Consider the following 20,986-nt stretch of genomic DNA (forward strand, 5'->3'; position numbering starts at 1 on the left):
CGCTGCAGTAACACTTTATGACCAGCAGGAGGCGCAAGAGCAATAAACTAAATCCAATCAGTCGAAGAAGAACTTGTTCCAGCTCCAGTTCATTACATTAGAGAGCTTAAGGTGGAGACAGTAGACGTGTTTTAGCATATAAACGGAAAAAATATTGTTTAATTATGTACAGGGAAAGCAATAGCGGAAAGACTGACATGTATAAGTGAGCTGAAGGACGTTTTCCTCAGCTGTCTTAACCCGTATATTTTTATTTTAACTCTAGTTACGACGCTTGCTAGTCACCAAGCTAGCTTTGTATAGCTAGTTTAGCTAGCTTAGTTGTCAGGGTTTTGTTTTATTTTGTTTTCTGTGAAAGTGCCACCTTCCTTTTAACACATGAGTGTGTCGCTGGTCGTCATCCGTCTGGAAATAGCCGACCAGTCTCCTTTTCCACAAGGTTTCCAGTACTCCGCTGGTGAGTTTTTTCAAAATGTTAAAGTTAGCCAGTTAGCTGACTACTAACCAGCAGTAACAGTGAACGCACGCCTGCCCACTAACAACAAATTTACAGTTTCTCAAACCTTATACTTCATAAGTGCACCACAATAAATACTGTGTTTGTGTGTAAACAATTTTTTTGAAAAACTGTGGTCCAGTTTGTTTGTCAAAGCTCACAAAATCTCTACAGTTGAAGGCATGTCTGAGGAGGAGCTGCAGGAGAAAGCTCTGGGTTTAGCCAAACACACACTGAGTGGAAAGACCGACCTGGAAAGAACTGCTGTGTTGCACCAACACATTGGCAGCAGAGCCATGGGGGATATGGTCATAGAAACATTTGAGCCCAGTCCAGGTAAGCACAGATATGTGGCTAAGAGCCACTGCTACACAGATCTTTTAGATGATATGTGTCATTACACTGTGATAAAGGAGGAAGTGATGGGCAGCTTCAGGATGCACAGGCCGATGCAGCGAGTCAGGAGGGGATGCAGGCTTCACAGGACAACACCACTGTGACCGGAACTGCTCCAGACTCCCCTTCTAAGCAGCTCCCAGACCAGATTTCATTCTTCAGTGGGAACCCATCAGTGGAGATCGTACATGGCATCATGCATCTCTACAAGACAAAGTAAGTCGCATGTATTGTTATTAGAGACTTGATGAACCATTCATATATTTAACAGGCATTTATTGGCCGATTAGTATCAGCTGATTAATTGCATTAATGTGAGAATAAATCAAAAGTTTTATCTTGTGATATCATGTTGATGATGCAGTGCACAAGAAAAAAATGGGAGTTTACAATGTGTGAATTATGTTTTTTATGGGTTTTTTTTTTGTTTGTTTTTTTCTAGCCTAGCATGTGCATTTTTTTGTGTGGATGCACATTCTCAGTTTTTAGAATGTGATGACAGAAGAGCTAAACTGGATATAACTCTGTTAGAAGAAGCACGAATGGAGACTCTCATCAGGTTGAGGGACCTCCTAAATATCTGATGCTCTCGTTGTCTTCTGTTCAGAATTAAAATATTTCTTTTCTCTCATTGCAGCAAAATGACTTCACTGACTGAAGATGTAAGGCGGAGTGCGATGGTCTGTATCCTGACGGTCCCAGCGACCATGACCAGCCATGACCTCATGAAGCTTATGGCACCATTTAATGATGTCATGGAGCATATGAAGATCATACGGGACTCCACGCCTAACCAGTACATGGTTCTGATTAAATTCTGTTCCCAAGTGAGTTCCCTGCACAGTTGTTATTGGCTTTGTTTTTTATTTATGTGTTTTAAGCAGTTGTTTGTAACACATTTCAAGTATATGAATTTAGCTCCTTCAGTGTTCATTCAGGGGTTTTACATTGGGGTGTTACTCAAATACAAAGTGGTTAAATCATATGTTGATACTCATAGATGTGTACTTGGTAGGATAAACTGATATCAAACCAAGCTTTGGAGAAATTTAGGGTTTTGAGTCTGGTTCAAACGCATGCTTTCCATATAATCATTTAACTCTGGTTCCCTCGCAAACACAATTTTTTAAGGTTTTAAGTGAGAAAAACCTCTTGATTTAAAAAAAAAGAAAAACAGGTTTGTCATTAAAGAAGTGCTTTCTTATTTCTTTACTGAAGAGGGAGATCTAACATGAGAGCTTGATGCATATTCTGGCTGTTTTAGAGTCCATACACGAAACCTTAAAGCCAGTTGGTGTCCAGTTCTAAATGAAAGAAAGTTCTGGCACAGATGTGATTTGTAATGATGCAGAATCAGTCACTGCTGTTTAAAAGTAGACAAAAGGTAAAGACGTAGGAGCTTACAATCATCCGGCAAACTGTTTTGTTCAAAGCAGATTTTAAATGAGGAGCATATAGACAGAAATTTTAGGGTTTAGTGTTTTGCTCGAAGACATTTTAACTGGGGAAGAAGGGGATTGAAACTATAAAATCAGAGTGAATCTATTAAAGAAGAGGGAAGTATTCACAGAAATGGAACAAAAATTGTTTGGGAATATAAAGTCAAATAAAATAATTTAAACGTTTATGTATTTAAAAATAATGATATTAAAAAAAAATATATTTGTTTGTTTTTAGGCTGATGCAGACAGTTTTTACACGGCCTGCAATGGGCGGCAGTTCAACTCTATCGAGGAAGCAGTGTGCCAGCTGATCTACGTGGAACGAGCCGAGGTTATAAAGTCTGGGGAGGTAAATATGCCCACGCTGTGATTCTTAAAGCGGGTACACACTACAGGATCATCTGGACGATTTTTGTCCCGATCTCGCCTTAAAATCAAAGCCAGCAAAGGCCCGATTGTCTGATGTTTGCAAACGACATCTGTCTGCTTTTCCTGTGGTGTGGGGTGTGTTGAGAGTGATTTTGTCCGGTCTGATCCACTTGGAAGGAGAGATCGTAGATATTGAACATGTTTAATATTTGCGACTAGAAATCCAGAAGTGTGGGGGGGTGCGATGAGAGGAGCCGAGCATGCACAGTGTGAAATGTCACGTGTACCGGAAGAAAAGCCAGTCGAGATGCGAGCTGACTCAGCTGACTGACAGCGTTATAATGATCTAAGAATAGTAAATGAGATTACTCGTTACTAGTAACGCTTGTTAGGTGGACTGTAAAGACTACATTGTCGCTAATGGATGACATCACACGACGTGCGACAGGTTTTGAGTTGTTGGCTGACTTTAATAAAGTGCCGCAACACAAGTGAGGGTTGTGATTAACGTGACGCTATTACTCCCATCGCTGGTTGTTTGCAGAAACTTTTTCCATTGTTGTTGTTTTTTAGTGTGTGTGTGTGTGTGTTTTGAAAGTAAGAGGCCGCAAACAGCCATCATTGCTGCTCCCTCTTCGTCTGCCTTGTTTGTTTACACTGAAGTTTTGTTTGACTACATGAGATTTGGAATATTGAGCATGAAGAACCTGAACAGGTGAGTGTGTGGCGTGCTCCGTAGTGCACACACCACACACTACATGATCACAAGAGAGAAATCTTGTGCGATCTGTCTTTTGTTATCAAGTGTGTGGTCTGAAGGATCCTGTAATGTGTGCCAGCCTTTAGTCTGCAGGAGCACATTCCTGAGATCAGAAGCTCCCAACAAATTTGCATACACACACACACACACACACACGTAAAGAGTCGTAGCACATTTACCAGGTTTTTAAAAGCCTGAATGAGGATGAAGGGAAATCTGTGCTGTTACTCTCAAGGTTATGTAGGCTGTCAGCAGGACAAGTGAAAGAAACATTTATAACTCTGAGCTGTACAAACGTCTGATTGATGCATTTACAGTTAAAACGTTATAAGTTGTGGACGCAATCACTCTGGATTGAGTCTTACAAGATAATTTAGGTGTCCTGAAACGACCGCCATGCAGTTCTGACACACTCTTCATGAACAAACTGGATCTCAGAACTGGAGGTGATCAAACACTAGCTTTAGTTTCCACTGCAGATGGTTGCACTGTGCATTCGTGTGCACACCCAGTTTCCCAGCATGTGAATGTGTTTTGGGAGGAACTGCGGTAAATATTTTTAACTAGTGTTTACACATATTTATGAGAAGGGAGTGTTTTGACCTGTGAGTCTGTGTCAAATATTTCCAAAATGAACTAATACAAAGTTATTTAGAAGGTGCCGTTTTTCACTCCCGCTGGCCTTTCTGGTAGTTTTCACCCACTCAGCACGACATTCCCGTCAGAAACGTCAACTAAAGCCAAATCATAAGCAAGCTGCACACCTGCTGTCTCGTCCCTGGACAGATTTACTAACACTCAGGGTGGCTGCTGGTTTTTATGTGATCGAAAAGTGTAACTGACGTTTCTGGAAATGGGTGCCAATAAAGTTTTGGGAGACGATTCTGTGTTCCCTCACAAGGCTGGGTGTCAGGCGGGTAGATAGAACTAGAAAGCTTCCGGAGATAAAATGCTTGGGAACCACTGATTAAGATACGGTTAAAATGAAGCACCTCATGACCTCTGCCAAGAACCATTATTGTTTCTGCTTGGACCCTTAAATACTGAAAAAGTTTAATCTTTTTTCAGTGTGTGGTTCCAAACAAACAAAGGTTCAAAGAACTGTGTAAGAAAAACTAACCAGGCAGGATTTATTTTCGTTACTTCCAGTAAAACCAAAGCTGATAAAGAATGAAAACAAACAGTATTTATTCAGGACTGAAAACCCACAAACCTTGACCATAAATGATACAGTTTCCTGACTCTGTTTTATCATTTCCTCCTCCTCCTTTTCCTCAGGGAGCCAGTCTGCCGGTCATGGAGCTGACGGAGCTGCCAAAGTGCACCGTGTGTCTGGAGAGGATGGACGAGTCCGTTAACGGCATCCTCACCACTCTGTGCAACCACAGCTTTCATAGTCAGTGTCTGCAGCGGTGGGAAGATGCCTCGTGAGTTGAGCACAACACACACCCTGTCCTTCAAGAGGACATCTGTCATTTATAATTAACACTACTTTTATATGTTATACCTGTAGTTCACTGGTTTGCTATGTGTGTGATGGTGTGTGAATTGTAGTTTAACCTCGTGACTTGGCCTATTTTTTCTGCTCCTCTTCTGAAATGACACAAAATAAATTAAGTGTAATTCGCAGCTGCAAAGGCTCAAAGAAAGCTGAGACGTGAGATTAAGAGAGAGTAAAGTCAGATTAGGAACTGCGCTACAGTAGAAGGTAAAAAGTGAAGCTGAGCAGTTTTCCAGGTGTGTAATAAAAAAAGTTACACAGGTAAATAACTTAGGAAGCCATCAGTCGATGATGATGATGATGATGATAATGGACACCTCTATCAATGGTCAGAGTCAGGAGGATCCAGGGATAGCTCCACATTCAACCTAGAAACACCATGAGGATCCAGAAAAATGTGAAGCCCAAGATAGTCCATGATAGGAAGAGTGAACCCTTCACTATAAAACCTTCTTCATCTCCATGGAAACCAGCAGGACCTTCATGGTTAATTTCAAACGAAGGCAGAGTCATAGGAGAACATGTTAGCAGAGTTTTTAGAGCTGGAATCAAACTTTTCTCCACAAACAGCAAAAGTAAGACATGATTTCTGGTTCTGGCTGCTAGCTCCAGAGTTTCTGTCCCACAGTGATGAGACAGACGTCTTTGTAACCAGCAGAGTCTCTGCTGTCATGTGACTCCTGGTTTGTGTGGAGAAATTAGCAGAAGCTCTAAAGTGGACAGAGCTGTTCTCATGTTTTCTACATTCACATAGAACTGTTGGGGTTTGAACTGTGTTTGGTTTGATGCCGATGCTTGGTGGAGTCTTTTAGCTGAGTTTCTCCTGTCATGTTGCTATGCTAAATATTAGCATTACTGCTTCCTGGTGTCTGCAAACATCTTCTGAGCTGCACGTGTATCATGCTGCCCCCTCTACAGGGGGGTCTCGTCACGAAGAGGTTAAATGTGAACAAAGAGACAGATGATAGAATCACCTGACTCTCAGTCCTCTGGAGATTGTTCCAGGCTTCATGTCACGTGTTGTTTGTTTTCTGTGTATTTTCCTCTTTTATAAAGGTTTAATGCTCCCAGTTGACTGTATTGTGTGTTTTCAGGTGTCCTGTGTGTAGATACTGTCAGACACCAGAACCAGTGGAAGAGAATAAATGCTTTGAGTGTGGCGTTCAGGAGGTAAACAATATCATCACTGCCACAAATTAACTGGGTCATCTTTTGCTTTTAGTTTTTTTCTTCATCTGTGTGTTTTTTTCCTGATGTCATGTCTTTTTCTGTAGAACCTATGGATTTGTCTGATCTGTGGGCACATCGGTTGTGGTCGCTACGTCAGCCGGCATGCCTACAAGCACTTTGAGGAAACTCAGCACACTTACGCCATGCAGCTCACAAATCACAGAGTCTGGGATTATGCAGGAGGTACTGGATTTAAGCAGGTGTTGTGTGTGTGTGTGTGTGCATCTTATACATGAAGCTCACCAACTTATGGAGACTTTCTGTAAACAAGAAGACCGTTTGGTCCCCGCAGGTAGAAACTGATTTTGTAGGGGTTGTAGTTGGCTCATGGTGACGTTGAGGGTAACAGGTGAGGGAATGCGTTGTGTTCATGCAGTTTATCAGCCCTGACTCTTCTTCTTCTGTCCTCCACATTTCCATTTTTGGGAACAAATTATGTGTCTTGGTGACAGGCTGCTGGTAAAGATGATCCCGTTTAAAACTAAGGCTTTCTAAGTTGTCGGTAATGTGTCGACACAACAATGGTTCTTCCCTCGAGAGGGAGCCTTTATTGGCTTTAAAACTGTCTGAAAATGTTTAGGTTCAAATACTGGACTGAACATGTCCAAATAAAACCATTGAAAGGCCTTTAGAGAGCTTACAAACTGTCAGTCAAGACCACTTTAACAGATTTTTTAAAAATGACTGCTTGAAAGTGAAATAAAGACATAAGAGTTTGTCTTGGGAGGTTGCTTTAATCAATTTTATCCCCAAGTGGGCAGAAGAATCCTTACATTTAGCAGACAGTAGTCACCTGTTAAAATGTTTGAATGTATAGTTAAACATGCCGTTTGCAACATATTCAGATTGTCTGCACTTGTGTTGTTCAACCAAAAGCCAAAGAAGCTCAGCTTTTATTGAAGCAAATCTGCAAGTTTGATGAGCTGCAAGCAGCGAATGTTTGATGTTTTCTCTTTATAAACGTCTTGCATGATGAATATGTTGTTAGAAATGGTCAACGTTTCTTTTCCAGTCTGTTTCTGATCGTCGCTGTCTGTCTCGTGTGACGTAGATAACTATGTGCACCGGCTTGTGGCCAGTAAGACAGACGGGAAGATGGTGCAGTTTGAATGTGAAGGAGACACCTGCCAGGCTGAGAAGATCGATGCACTTCAGTTGGAGGTAAGCGCCTCCAAGCGCCTTCTGCTGCTTTGTTTGGAAAACACGGAAAGATTTTGACGAACTCTTCGTGCCTGCAGTACTCGTATCTGCTGACCAGTCAGCTGGAGTCTCAGAGGATTTACTGGGAAAATAAGATTGTTCATCTGGAGAAGGAGACGGCTGAGGAGGTACAACAATGTTTTCTTATTTTCTGGTCTTGTATCAGAATTGCTCTTCATTGCTTTTGCATTTTCTCCTGCAGATCAACAACATGAAGGCTAAATTTAAGGAGACGCTGGAGCGCTGTGATAACCTGGAGCAGCGACTGGGAGATATAAGCAAAGAGAAGCAGAACATTGAGAAAAAGTATGTTTTTCTTCACGTTTTGTGCTCTTGGTGTTCCGGTGGGTTTCAGAAGAGGGTTAAAGGTTAATAAGCTAGAAAACAACATATTGTTAAAGGGGAATGGAGCAGTAAGTAGGTGTCACGTACACAACAAGGCAACACCCATTTCCCAGAATTCCCACAAACGTTTGCCTGGAAACTGAAAAGATTAGGAATTCACAGAAAAATGTGCTCCGGTTTGTCATGTCGTAACAGAGCAGGCTCAGGTGTAATCCCTGACACGAGTTAGGTGAGTCTGAGCTGTGTATGTGCATGTTGGCACACATCTTTACCGCTCATGTTTTCCTGCGTTAACACACCAAAATGTTTGCTGTGAATACAATCAAAGTTAGCAGCTCACAGCCGGGGTGTATGTCAACATTCAGGTGCACTCAGCTGAACAGTCGGGTGGCGAAGCTGAGCCAAGAGCTGAAGGAGGAGCAGGAGATGAACCGCTGTCTGAGAGCCAATCAGACGCAGCTGCAGACCCAGCTGACGGAGGAGGAACACAAAAGAAAGGAGAGCGGTGAGTGATGTCACAAACAGCAGACGGTGTCTGAGTCGGACTGCTCCACCTTGATGTGTGGATGGTTTTTCCCGTTGTCCTCATGACCTCCTACATCAGAGTTGGATAAAGTATCTCTGCTCACTTTGTTCGTGGCTGAAGTTGGTGAAGGCCTGAAAACAGAAGTTAGAGGATGTGAGGGCGTCAACCTGAATGCTTCAAAGTGTGATTTTTGTTTTTGTTAGTCAGCAGCGTGAGTGAAATAACCTCCTGAGTGAGCTGCTGTGCACTGTTTAGCAGCATTTTCAGGGATTGTGTTTACAAACTTTATCTGTCCTTTTCAGTGCTGAACATATTTGCTTTTCCAAACAAAACTTGATAGATATAAATCTCCCCTTGATGCTAAAGCACAATTTATTCTGTTTGTTGTTTTTGGTTCATTGCTGAATTGCGTCCCTGATCACTTATATCATCACCAGTTTCTCGGGAATGGTGGTGTGTAGCTCTGGGGGGTAAATAGTGATGGATAGTTACCCTTTAGGTGATCTATGGAAGTTTTCCAGGAATTTATATCCCATCCAGGAGGTTTACAATCCAGCCACTAAATGTAGTTTTATTCAGAGACTCTATCTGGAAAATCCACAATGATCCATGATAACAGCATTATTTATCACATTTCACCATAAAAACATCACCATCACTACTATGTTGCTAAGAGACCTCTATTTAGACCTGGACATGATGATGAAGCCACTTCCTGTCAGACTTTCCACCAATCAGAGAGCTTAGATTGACGGTAACGTCCAATCAGGAGCAGCCAAAGATCAACCAGTGAGCAGAAAGTTCTATGTGTGTGTGAAAAGAAGAAAAATAATGCTCCTCTATGGCTGGAATAAAGCCAAGAAGACGTTTCTGATGCACGGTGGCGCCACAAAGCAGCTGAGCTGGAGTTGGTTTAGTGAGGATAGCAGGTAAATAGTAGCAGGAATAACTGGAAATGAGGAAAAAGTGGAAACATGGAAATAGTTTCTGTTGTGTGTTTGTTTTAATAACAATATTTTTTCTCCTGAAAGCCAAGACTTGAGAGAACGATGAGATGAGAAAAGGTTTGGTCACCGTTGATCTGTGTGTTATTTCTGCAAAGTTCTGTTAGTAATAAATTCTGCTTTCTTCTTCTGGTCGGCCTTTATGCTGCTATATCTATTCATACATTCATTTTACATCATTTTAGCCTCATAATCTGACAACATCATGACTGATGCTGACTGGGGTTAAAAGGTTTCAGTTTCTACAGACTGGTTTACATTAAATTAAACCATGTGAACCAAAAATAGCAAACAATGGTTTGGAGTTTTAAGGGTTGATGACAGGTGGAGCAAAGGGTGGCTTAGAATGAAAAGAAAAGAAATGGGACAAAGGCTTTGTTCACACTGCAGGGAAATCTGACTCTTGTCCATGAGTGACCCATATCTGTGTTGTTGTTGTTTTTTTTTATACAGTCTGAATGACACAAGGTTTTTGGTTTGTTTTAAATCCCACCCAGACCACTTTTATATGTAGTACTATATCAGATCCATATATTTTTCCCCCAAAAGCTCCTCTGCCAAGAGCACAATAATAATTGTTGAGCACAATAAAGCAGCCAGACCATCATTCTGCTGTCATGATGCTGGACAGGTCTGATCCATATCTGATGCTTTTGGATGGTGAAAGCGGCGAGTCCGAATGTAAACAAAGAAACGACATCATCATTTTGTCGGCTTTGATTTCACAGCAACTTCAAAGTTGATCCATGGTAACGTGCAACATCCATAGTTATGGATGCTGCATGAGTCTGATGACCCTCAAAGTTTAATTACAATGTGAACAACCACACTAAAAAATCTAAATATATCATTAAGATCTCCAGTGTGAAGGTAGCCAAAGATAGAAAGCAACAAAATAAACGAATGAAACCAGAAAACCAGCTGTTACATCTGTACTAGATGATACTCTACTACAGCCTCTGTGTGATAAGTAAGCAGAGAACCATCAGGAGCACCTACAGGAGGACAAACTGAGAAAAACTTGAAAGCAGCAGCAAGTAAATAAAAACTGATTATTAAAACCACTTATTTTTTTGTAATTATAATATTTTATCATTTATCAAAATCAGAGTTTGCGTGTGCGTTTTTCTCTCAGAGCCATGTTGGAAGAGACACAGCAGCCTTTCTGATCCAGTTCTAGTTCATTTGCTCTGAAAGTCCGGCTCGTTTGGGAGGTCTGAGTGCACAGCTGAACTCTGATCAAAGAAGCACGCTGTAGTCCACCTCGGAACGAAGGTTACCCAGCGTTACCCAGCACTGACTCTGTGGGTAAAAACAACTAAAATATCTGTGTTTGAACGTTAGCTGAGAGACTTGATTCACGGTCAGACTGAGGTAAACACAGGACCTCTGGCACCTGATTCAGCTCCATGTTTCACTCTGATGTGGGGGAAACACAAGTTTTCCTGCATTCACCAAAAGATGAGCCAGTTTTCTTACTTGTCTTCTTCAGTAATTCTTGATGCAGCACCGCCTCCAGCGAGGAAGAAATGCGTTGCTTAAAAGGTCCAGTGGGCTGTTAGGCGTGCATGTACATTTACTACACAGATGGAGTTTGTTTGTCTTTGTTCACCTTTTTACCTTCTGGAGCTGACATCAGTGGAAAGTGCTGCTTTGACTGAATGATTAGCTTATTGCATCATTGATGATGAGATAAAAGACTCAGTTACTGCTCAGCTTAGAGCACGGCTTATTCAGCTCATTCATTTGCATCAGTCATCTTTTGTGCTTTTAAGGTCAAGATGACGTGTTTGCTTTCATTGCAGGATCAGAGTGAATCAGGTCACCTGCTACGTCGTTTAGTGTTCGTATGCCGGTGATGCCATGTTTATCAGTTTCTCCTCAGAACCACAGTGTCGTTACTATCTGACTCATTCCTGCTTCCTGGTCTTATCTCACCCTCATTTGCTGTGGAACCAGAAGACTTTTTCAGTGTTTTTTGTTTTTTTTTTTGTGGCCATAATTTTAATAATGGTAGAAAATACTTGAGAATCTTAAGATGCCTCCCAGAGCATGTAAGGACACATCTCTGGCTGCTCTAAGCTAAAAGGCATCTGTGATGAGCTGAGCTGACTGCTTCAGAAAACAAGAGCATATTTGACTCTCACCGAGTTTTAAAAGCAGCAGTTTGGTGTTTCTGTAAACTGTCTGATTGTCACCAAAACATTAATAAATACTAATGTGTTGAGCCGCATGTTGGCTGAAGGTATTTGGTTGAAATATCGGCAAGAACTGTACATATAATAAGAACTAAGTTCTCTCTTTACAATGTGGTTAAATGTCCTGAATTGTTTGTTTTTTTCCAACTCCAAGACTCTTTAGTGATTTTCTGCTTTCATAATGCTGCAGGCAGACCTGCTGAAGTCGGCTGAAATTCATGAACAGTGCGTCACAGGAAGGGCTGAATGTTTGTTTCCTTTAACACTAGAACCGCCAGTATTCCAGTACTCCTAGAACCGCCGAGTAGGGTCATTTTTACCACCCCCCGCAGCAACAGCGCAAAGAACGCAAAGATGCATTGAAGTTGTTCGTTTACATTTATTATTTTAATAGTTATAATGGAGACTTAAAAAAAACTAGCTAAACAGTCAAAAAACAGCATATATTAAATAACAAAATTACACATTTCAATATTTTAGTTCATTTCAGAGGAAGACAATATAAATAAACGTTGCTGCGACCCCTCTGACCCGTGCGTGCGTCAGACTCCTTGGTCGTGTTTCAAGGCGGGTCGGGTGGGTAGCCGACATCGCCGCCGACCCCTTGCGCCCTTTGCGTGGGCCGATCCCCACCCTGGCGGCGCGACGTGGTTGTGGCGCACCGACAGTCTGTCCCGGGGGCGAATAAAATAAAGTAATGTAGAATTAGCTCAACTAGAGCAGAGGATGTTACCAGGATGTTACAAAATGACATGTCATCACCTTTCACTGCAGGCCCGTCGTCTACCAGGCTGAGGCTCCTCAGTGGGACCAAAAGCCAGAACCTTTTCCTTGGTCTGCGATCTTTCATCAGCTCATCCTCAGTAGATGTTACCGGGTAAAAATGACGGCTCATCACTTTCTCCTGATTCCTCCACTGTCTCATCAGAATCCTCCTCACCCACATCCAGAGCTACTTCTCCTCCCTCCGACTCTCCGTCACTCAGGCCTTGGAATAATAACCAAACTGCTTTGGCATTCATCCATCTCTTGTATTTATCCGTTTGTTTAGGGTAATCTAGTGCTAAATTTGACAATCATAAAACCCTATTACTCACTCTCTGACAGCTGTCAAACTCACATGCGTTACTAAGCAACCAGGAGTGGCGCGAATGGGCGTGACGTGAAAACATCTGACAGCTGAACACAGTGCATTCAATTAGACGGTAGAAATGACCTCCTTGGCGGTTCCAGATATATATGCTCAAATTTCTTTTTCTTGTGATCACACACCCACCATAATTCACTGTATGTTTGCTGGACCCATTTCAGGACTGTGAGAAGTAGGGATTTTATTTTAACAGAGATACAAGTGTCTGAAAAACCAAGGAGGTAAAATTTACCCTCTTGGCCGTTCTAGTGTTAAAAAAGAAACCTATAGTTTAACCCTAGCCCTTAAAAAAGTATATTTAATAATAATATTAATAATAATAATAATAAATAATAATAGTAATAATGGATTAGATTTATACAGCACCTTTCAAGGCACTCAAAGCCTTTTACATTGCATCCAGTCCACTCCTCCTGGAGTGGGATTCTAACCACCAGCCTTCCAGTCATTGGACAACCCGCTCTATCATCTGAGCCACTGCAGCCCCACAACCATGTCCAAGACGTTCTGTTGCAACCAGCTGTAAAACGATGCCACATGTCTCCAAAATGGTTGCTAAATGCAAATCCACAGTCCATGTGTCTGTAAACTAACTGAGTTCTGGAAACAAGGTGCAGCCATGCGGGACCGGTCAGTCACTGTATTTTCATTATGACTCGAGCCGGATGTGGAGGAGTTTCACATCAGAGCTGCAGCATCTGTTTGATCTGATGAGATAACATAAATCGCTGTTGCCATCAGAGTTCAAAGTAAGTTGTTGATGCGTCATTGATCTGCTCTGATAAACTCTGTTGGTATTTTAGAAAATAAAAAACCACAAAACAGTCTTCAGAAAAGGAGCTTCAGCAACACATAGTTTGAAACGGACTGTTTTATCCTTTGTTAACCACAGTAAGTGGACTCTTAAGACATTTTTTAAATCTTTTGGGTGTCCCGTGTGTCTGAACTCTGTCAGTTGCACAAATGTGATCCAGTAATTTAAAAATGAATAAATAAAGTTGCAGAGCTGCATGTCTAGTTTCAGTCGTTTCACTTCAACTTTTATCCCAGAATTAAGGTCTGGAATAAAAGCCAGAATAAATACCATCTAAACATAATAAAAATGTAATTAAATTACGGAGGAATCATACCTCCACACACCTTTAAAATGGATGGATATGAAATGGCTTCTAATTTTACATCACATTAATTTAACTTTCTTAGACGCTGTTAAATGTCTTAAAACAGTCCACAAAGTTTAGATTTACAGGCTCCTGTAATTAAAGCGTAAGCGTGCAGTAGAAGTCTTCACTACATCCACAGGAGCCTGATAAGATGTGTGTTACCTATAAATATCTGCGTCATTCATCTTTAATAGATGCAGATTAACTGGTTTGATTCACATAAAGAGGAAAGAAAAAAACCAGAGCAGCTGCTTATTTACCAGGAAACCTTTGTATCACATGTTGCTCCTACAACCAGTTTACGTAGACAGAAGAATCCAGAGAAACGAGGAGTGGTGCAGCAAGAAGCTGCAGAATGCATGAATGAATGATTCAGATACTCAGAATATGGAAATATGCTCATGACAAAAGGTTATTTGAGGCTGAAGCTGCCGATGATGAAGCTGCAGTCGGACTGAACTTCCTCTTCACTCAGTAATATTTGCAAACCATAAACAACCAGCAGTTTCACATGGAGCCGAGCCTGTAGCCGAGTATAATCCTTCATTTTAATATGCAGGAAGAGTCTTCAGCTTGGAGTTAGATGTGAGGTTTGCAGGTGTTTGACTCATTTCCCTTTGAACAACACAAACAACTTTGATTACAGGAAGGTTTTCATTGCTGCTTTGCCTGAGGCAGCATAATGTCAGGTTAGAGGTCAGAATGGAAATTTTAGGTCTGCACATACCTGAATTTTTCCTCCTGCTGCTGCTTTGAAGATGAAGATTGTTTAAACAAAAGTCTCCTGGCTCAGATTCAGAGTTTGTAGGCGTCTTTGCAAACATGTCACATAGGAAAATTTATTTTCTGCTGTTAGTGTGAGTTGAAGTATCCTGGTGTGGGCTTTTATGACTTTTATGAGGGGATGTTTTGGTTAGGCTCCTGTGTTTCGCTAACTCTCGGTTTGATGACTCAGATATAATCAACACTCGTATAAATAAGCTCCTGTTTGTTTTGTTAGCGTCCTTTGTGAACATAAAGATGATAATAACATTCACGAAGCTCAGAAACCCCCTTTTTCTTATCTTTAAAACATTCGTATTTGCATCAGAAGTTCCTGATGTAGTTCCTGTTACTTTGCAAAGGTTCAGAAGTCCTTCCTTCCCGATTCATAACAAATACAGACCACCTGCAGCTTTACCACCGCACCAACTAAATGCTGGAAACATCTGGATTTTAGGGAGTAGAAAACTCTTTGTTAGAACATATGTGGTCATCTAATGCAAAAAATCAAGCAACATTTCTTCAAAGCAAACAGTCAGTAGTGTTTTTAATCAATAATTATTCTATTTAGGATTATTCTGGATGCTTTTAACAACTTACCAAAAGATACCAAAAGGAGTTTACACAAATCTGGTGGTTTTATGTCTTTTGAAAATGTGAACAGTCTGGGCAGATAAAGATGATCACCCTGTAAGCCATGCACTTTAAAGATCCATGATGTGGCTGCATTGAAGGATAAGATAAGAGAAAAGATAAAGATCCAGATATAAGGTTCTGCAACAAGCTGAGTCAGCATGTATACGGGGATGGGGTACGATCACCTGCAGCCAGATGTGCAGCAGATTAGTTTCCTGATTTTAAAGTCGCACTATGTAACTTTCTGACTATAAAACTCTGTGTTTCTGACTTGTTCGATGGTACAGTGACATCTATTGTGAATTTTTTTGAAGCCATCGCTGCCCAGCAGCGTCCAGAAACCTACATTTGTAGGAGCACCAGAGGTCACTTCTTTAATCTGTTTGTTTGTGCTTTCACACCTCCCCAACCAAAGTGGACTCTCAGAGCAAATAGACTGGTGTTAATGCTCCCTGAGACTCTCTTTTACTGGCTGGAGAGAGTTCACAGGACAGGCATATTTAATTATCCGTTGATAGGGGCTGCATCACTGAGAAAACCTGCTAAAGTTCTGCAGTTCGTCTTTAACAGCTCTGGCTTTGTCATGTTTTACGGCTAACTGCCCTGCCGTAATATTCCAAATTATTAAACATCATGCACTGAAATCAAATTGAACTTCATATTTCTGGCCTTTCTTATGCTGAGCAACTTTCCACGCTTTGTCATGTTTTATGCACCTGCCAACAGAAGGGAAGCACCCTCTCTGGGTGCTGCGTTCACTTGCACTTGGGCATCTGAAGCTTACTCAAGTAAAGCTCAGTCAACACGACCAGCTGGGAGAGTTTAGGCTCACCTTAGAAGCTGACAGGATTTATTTCTTTGACTTTACTCAGATTAAATCTTGCTGGTGCTCTACAATTCCAAAGAAGTGATCGGCTGCTTCTTGTTTTGATATTTAGCTTGTGAAGAATGTTGGTATGAGCTCTTATCAGTGACACGATTGGAGATCATTTGACAGATTAAAAGATCTAAAGTGTAGCTGCTGGCTTCCTCATGTCATCTTGATGTTCACAGGAAGTAACTGCATCTTCCTCTTGAGCACACCAATCTGTTTTATTTTCTCAGCTTGAATATAAGTAAAAAGAAATCTTATTCTTATTGTTTTCATAATGTGAAATTAAAGGTTTGATGGGGACTGATTTCATTCAGTCCAGTCCAGGATCAGACCTCCAACAGAGACCCGTGAAAAATAATCCTATATGACTTTTTTGGATCTAGGGTGTCCAAAGTCTCAGAGGGCTGCTTTCCTGCAGGTTTTGGATGTTTCCTGCTGCAGCACCTGACGATAATCTGCTGAGGGGAGCCGTTTAGTTTGGATCCGGTATGTTGGATCAGGGAGACATCTAAAACCTGCAGGATAGCGGCCCTCTTGGACCGGAGCTGGACACCCCTGCTTTAGATAGAGGAAGATTTGACCCCGGCCAGTTACTTCACACATGTTTAAATCCTCGTCTCCTCCCTGTTCAGGCTCAGAAATGGAGCTTTCACATGAACCCAGTGTGGCAGTGAAGCCGTGGATTTCACAGGACAGTGCAGAGGCGTTGGTGATTCACAGAGTAAATACTTCCAGTCAGATGGTAACTTCCAGCTTATTTCTGATACAGCCATGTGAAAACAGAGCTCACAGCTTCTTTCAAATCTAAGGTTTTACACATCAGAACATCAACTACAGGTGAACAGCAGAACTGTTTGTTCAATAAAACCTGAAGAATTGTGTGAAAAACTAAAACTTATTGTTTCCATAAGAATTAAAGGTGCTGTTAATTAAACATGAAGTTTTGAGTATTCGGGTTTGTTAACACTTATTTACTTAAATTATCTTAGAAACTATTGTTTTCCATCAATCTGGGAGCTTTTTAACATTTTCCTAATGGAAGATGTTAAATTGGTAGAAGTGGTGCAGTTTCAACATCCAATCCAACTTTATTTACAAATCACGTTAAAACAACCACAGTGGACCAAAGTGCTGTACAGAAAGCACAGAGATTAAAATCAATCAAAACAATCAAATCTAATAAGTTAAATAGAAAAACGGAAGCAAAGTGTCACCAACTCGAGAGTGTAATCAAACCACAGAGAGCAGGCGAGTTTCAAGAAGTAACCTAAGATCCTGCACGGAGGAGGCGTGCAGCAGCATAAATTAAGTAAAGCTTCCACATACAGCTTATTAGCTTCCATGTTAACAGCTAACGGCAAGACTGCAGACCCGTCATGTTTAACAAAGACGCAGTGTTTTAAAAAGAAAAAGCTGCGTCACTTTGTACGTACTCTAAAAGAGTTCTGTAAGGCGCTGGAAAATATTCCAATATCACATTTCAGAAATGCACGTAGAAGCATCACATCTGATTATTATAATCATCTGATGACTCCCAGTAATCGGATTTTAATGCTCATGGAAACAGGCTGCATGAGGACCATGACCTCCTCTGGATGGCCGAGCATTCTGTAGTCGAATCTGCAGCCATCTGTCTGAGAGCTGAAGCTGTCTCATGCAACAATGTGTGTCACTCACCCATGTGCTTAAATCTGCTTAAATTTGTTCCTAAGTTGTACCTAAGGAAAAAAGTAAAATAAATAAAGGTGCTGACATGATCCAGACCTCAACCGCAGCCGTAGTTGGGTCCCATGGGGAGTTTTCTGGGTAAACATGTATGTTCTGTGTGGTGTTTCCTCTGTAGGAGAGCGCAAGGACGTGATCATCACTGAGCTGCAGGAGCAGCTGAGAGACGTCATGTTTTATCTGGGAACGCAGCAGAAGATGGAACAGCTGTCCTCAGAGGCTCGCAGTGAAATCCAGGAGGGACAGATCAACATCCCTGCCAGCCCATCGGACGATGCCCTGGGCTCAGCAGGAGCCGGAGCCTCCTCTGGTCGGGGCCGGAGAGGCCGGGGCAGGAAGAGGAAGTAGGAGGAGCTCAGCTATGAACCATGGCGGCCTGTCGGTGTGGACACGTGTTCCCAGCCGAGTCCTGCTGTTTTCATACCGTGTCCATGTCATCGTGGCTCAAGGCTCAGGATTCGACTCAAGAAAAGCACGTGGTGCCGATATTTACTGCTGAGTTTCCAGCTTTAAGTTGATTTGCCTGCGAGCAGGAAAGTGATCAGTGTGTGTAAATATGTGCAGCGGTTTGCAGAGATGAAGAGTGTCTATTTTGGCCATAAATGGTATTTATTTGATCAAAAATATCTTCAGTTGTGCTCAGTTTAATACCAAACAATAGAACTTCTTATCAGACCCCCTGTTCTATCTTCATTTGTCACGTCAGCTCTGTTTTACGTAGAATCCGACTCGTTTTCAGTAGACGGTGAAACTCTCACTCCTCAGGATGGCGGAGGTGGACGGATCAGATCAAACCTGCTGCAACATGTTGTCTTCTCTCAGCAGCGAGGTTTTTCTGTGGGAAAGTTCAGGGAAAGAAGTCTCGTTTTCCGTGTTTTTACCATCAGGGTCAGAGATTCCCAGCGGCATGTGCTCCTGCATTTCCAGGAAGTATCGGAGGATTGAGGAGCAGCAGAAGCTTGAAACTAGAGGAGGTATTTATCAGCTCAGTTTTCTTCCCTTAACATTATTTAAATTACAAACGCATCACTATGACGTTTTTATACAGCATTTATTTTTATTTATAGTCTTTATTGCGCTGTCCTGCTTCACACTCCAAATACTTTTCATCTGCTTTGCAGCTTAATTCTTGTCATTTACAACATTATTATTAGAATAATGTAAAATCATGTGGTTGTTTTTCATCCCGCTCTTTATTTCAAAGTAAACTCGGCCAAATTTACTTCAATCATGTGTAAAGGGAATATTTTAAGCCAAGTTTCAGTTCGTTTTTTGCTTCCCAGATAAGTGAAGACCTAAGAAGAGATTCACACATCCAGAAATCATTTGGAAAACACAGACATGGACGGATTGCACACCAAAGATCTCCCATGTAGGATTTTATTTAGTTGTTTATAGTTTGATGGAAGGCTGCTCATTTTCCTTCTTCCTTGTAATAAAAATGAACCAAGGGGGACTTTTCTTTTCAGACCATCTTTCCTGATTTCTGTTAATAAACTTTTATGGGGAGAACTGATGCAGTATTACAGGAAATGGCAGAAAGATAAACATGGAGGCGTTTCCTTCTCCAGTGCCTGCATCTTTTATCATTTTGTTTAAAACTTTTTGTTCAGTATTTATGTACAAATATTCTTCTGTAAAAGTTTCTCGCTTGTGAACATTTGCTGCTTTTCCTTGTTATAAAAATTCAGATAAGTAAATTATTTTCTGAGTTTTACATTTAGATTCCGGCTGTGTCCACCTGCTTTGTTGTAGAGGCATATTCACGAGAAAACCCAACACAGCGCCTTAAAGATGTTAAAATTTACTGTAAAATTAAGGGAATATTAACACCGTACCTATTGGACTGAATATGTAAATGTCTCTGTTCTTCATCTCAGTGAGGAAACAAAACAGCATCTCATCTCAGCCTCAGATAACACAAAGCCAGAGGTACAGCTCTGTGACGGATCTCTCCACCACGCAGTCATTGCATGTTTTTGTGTCTCAAATTTGGCCTGGATGGAAAAACTAGACAGCCTCCTCCAGTTCTTCTATCTAGACGATGATGATGCATCGTCTAGATAGAAGAACTATCTAGACGGTGCATCATCAGAATCTGGGCTTTGAGGAGGCTAAAATATCTGCATGCAGAATAATATGCAGTCCAGTTTTTAGTTTTCAAGCCAGTTGGGAACATCAAACCACTCTGCCTTAAAACTTTTTGGGTGCCTGCAGTCAGGGTGGCACTAAGCCACCCTGCAGGACCCCGAAGACCCGAGTCTAGATATATTTATTTAGTCAGCTGAAAATCATACATTTGTAGTGTTTTCTTTTAATTTAGCATCAGAGCCTTTTTAAAGTAGTAGCTCAACATTTCAAATCGATGAAGGAACTGATCTGGACTAAAATACCACAGAGCATCTGTAATTAAAGTTGTTACCAGCTTTATTAGTCAAACCGGATGTAGCTCTGCTGAGGCCCACCCTGATAAACGTTTTCACTGTTTCCCTTCACAACAACCTCGTGGAAGTTTGTCAGTCTAAAAAGTACCTCACTGAAAACGTTTCCACTGTAAAACCAGTGAGGTGTCAGCCTGAAACATGACCTTCAGGCTGCTGATAAATGATGAGCGGGAATCATGCTGGAAATAACCTGCAGCAGCTTTCATTCTTTAAATAAATGTCAGAGCAGACTTCCTCAGCAGCAGGAGGAGGAGCTTCCTACTGCAACACTAACAGTTTACCCGCTGCAGCCGGCTGAAGGTAAACTGTGTACAGATGCTGCGTCTGACAGAAGGATGAGGAAAATCAAGCTTCCCTCCAGCTGTTTCCTCACGGTTGCATCATGCATGGAGTAATTCTGAACTTCTCTCTGCACAGCGCGGTCACTCTCTCCTGCTAACAGGCTTTCATTGATGTGCAGAAGTTGGCGTTGATGAGCTGAAATCTGCTCGGTCCTTTTTGGTACATTCATCTTTATATTGCTGGATGTCTGGATTCAGATTTTGTTTATATCCACTTGTAGCTTTTAAATACCGATGCTCCCCTCCAGTTTCAGGAATCCATCAGTCTTTATGATTCTGACCCTTTTATGAATATATGCAGGAAATGGTTTAATAAACAGAGAAATAAAGATGAAAGTTGTCTGGGTCCACCCAGCACAGCTGTGAGAACAGCTGCAGCTGGTTTTCTGTGAAACTGATAAGACCTGAGCATGAAACGGGGTCC

At 41.5% G+C, this 20,986-nt stretch overlaps 1 protein-coding gene across 3 annotated transcripts; it reads left to right on the forward strand.

The window, feature by feature from the left end:
• The first annotated feature begins 51 nt into the window (after positions 1 to 51).
• Positions 52 to 19,480, forward strand: LOC121629644 (BRCA1 associated protein). 3 transcript variants are annotated; one of them, XR_006008398.1, is made up of 14 exons: positions 52 to 457; positions 671 to 832; positions 910 to 1,108; positions 1,530 to 1,719; positions 2,570 to 2,683; positions 4,742 to 4,890; positions 6,059 to 6,134; positions 6,239 to 6,377; positions 7,246 to 7,355; positions 7,433 to 7,522; positions 7,597 to 7,700; positions 8,105 to 8,244; positions 17,896 to 18,751; positions 19,061 to 19,480. XR_006008398.1 is itself a non-coding variant. In XM_041969335.1 (13 exons), exons 1-13 carry the CDS (start codon positions 379 to 381, stop codon positions 18,123 to 18,125), a joined length of 1,782 nt encoding a protein of 593 aa, XP_041825269.1. In that variant the 5' UTR covers positions 52 to 378; the 3' UTR covers positions 18,126 to 19,480. The 3 variants fall into 3 exon arrangements, 2 of the variants coding, with proteins under 2 accessions (XP_041825269.1, XP_041825270.1); XM_041969335.1 differs by having other exon boundaries at positions 17,896 to 19,480; XM_041969336.1 differs by having other exon boundaries at positions 53 to 457; positions 677 to 832; positions 17,896 to 19,480.
• The last annotated feature ends 1,506 nt before the right edge of the window (positions 19,481 to 20,986 follow it).

This window comes from Melanotaenia boesemani, chromosome 19 (genome assembly GCF_017639745.1).
Source record: "Melanotaenia boesemani isolate fMelBoe1 chromosome 19, fMelBoe1.pri, whole genome shotgun sequence".
NCBI lineage: Eukaryota > Metazoa > Chordata > Actinopteri > Atheriniformes > Melanotaeniidae > Melanotaenia > Melanotaenia boesemani.

What these genes read in the sequence shown, in the direction of transcription:
- LOC121629644 (XM_041969335.1), top strand. Translation starts at nt 379, where the DNA reads ATGAGTGTGTCGCTGGTCGTCATCCGTCTGGAAATAGCCGACCAGTCT. An exon ending in AGGTTTCCAGTACTCCGCTG is followed by an intron (nt 458 to 670) that starts GTGAGTTTTTTC and finishes AAATCTCTACAG; the next exon opens with TTGAAGGCATGTCTGAGGAG. An exon ending in AGTCTGGGATTATGCAGGAG is followed by an intron (nt 6,378 to 7,245) that starts GTACTGGATTTA and finishes CGTGTGACGTAG; the next exon opens with ATAACTATGTGCACCGGCTT.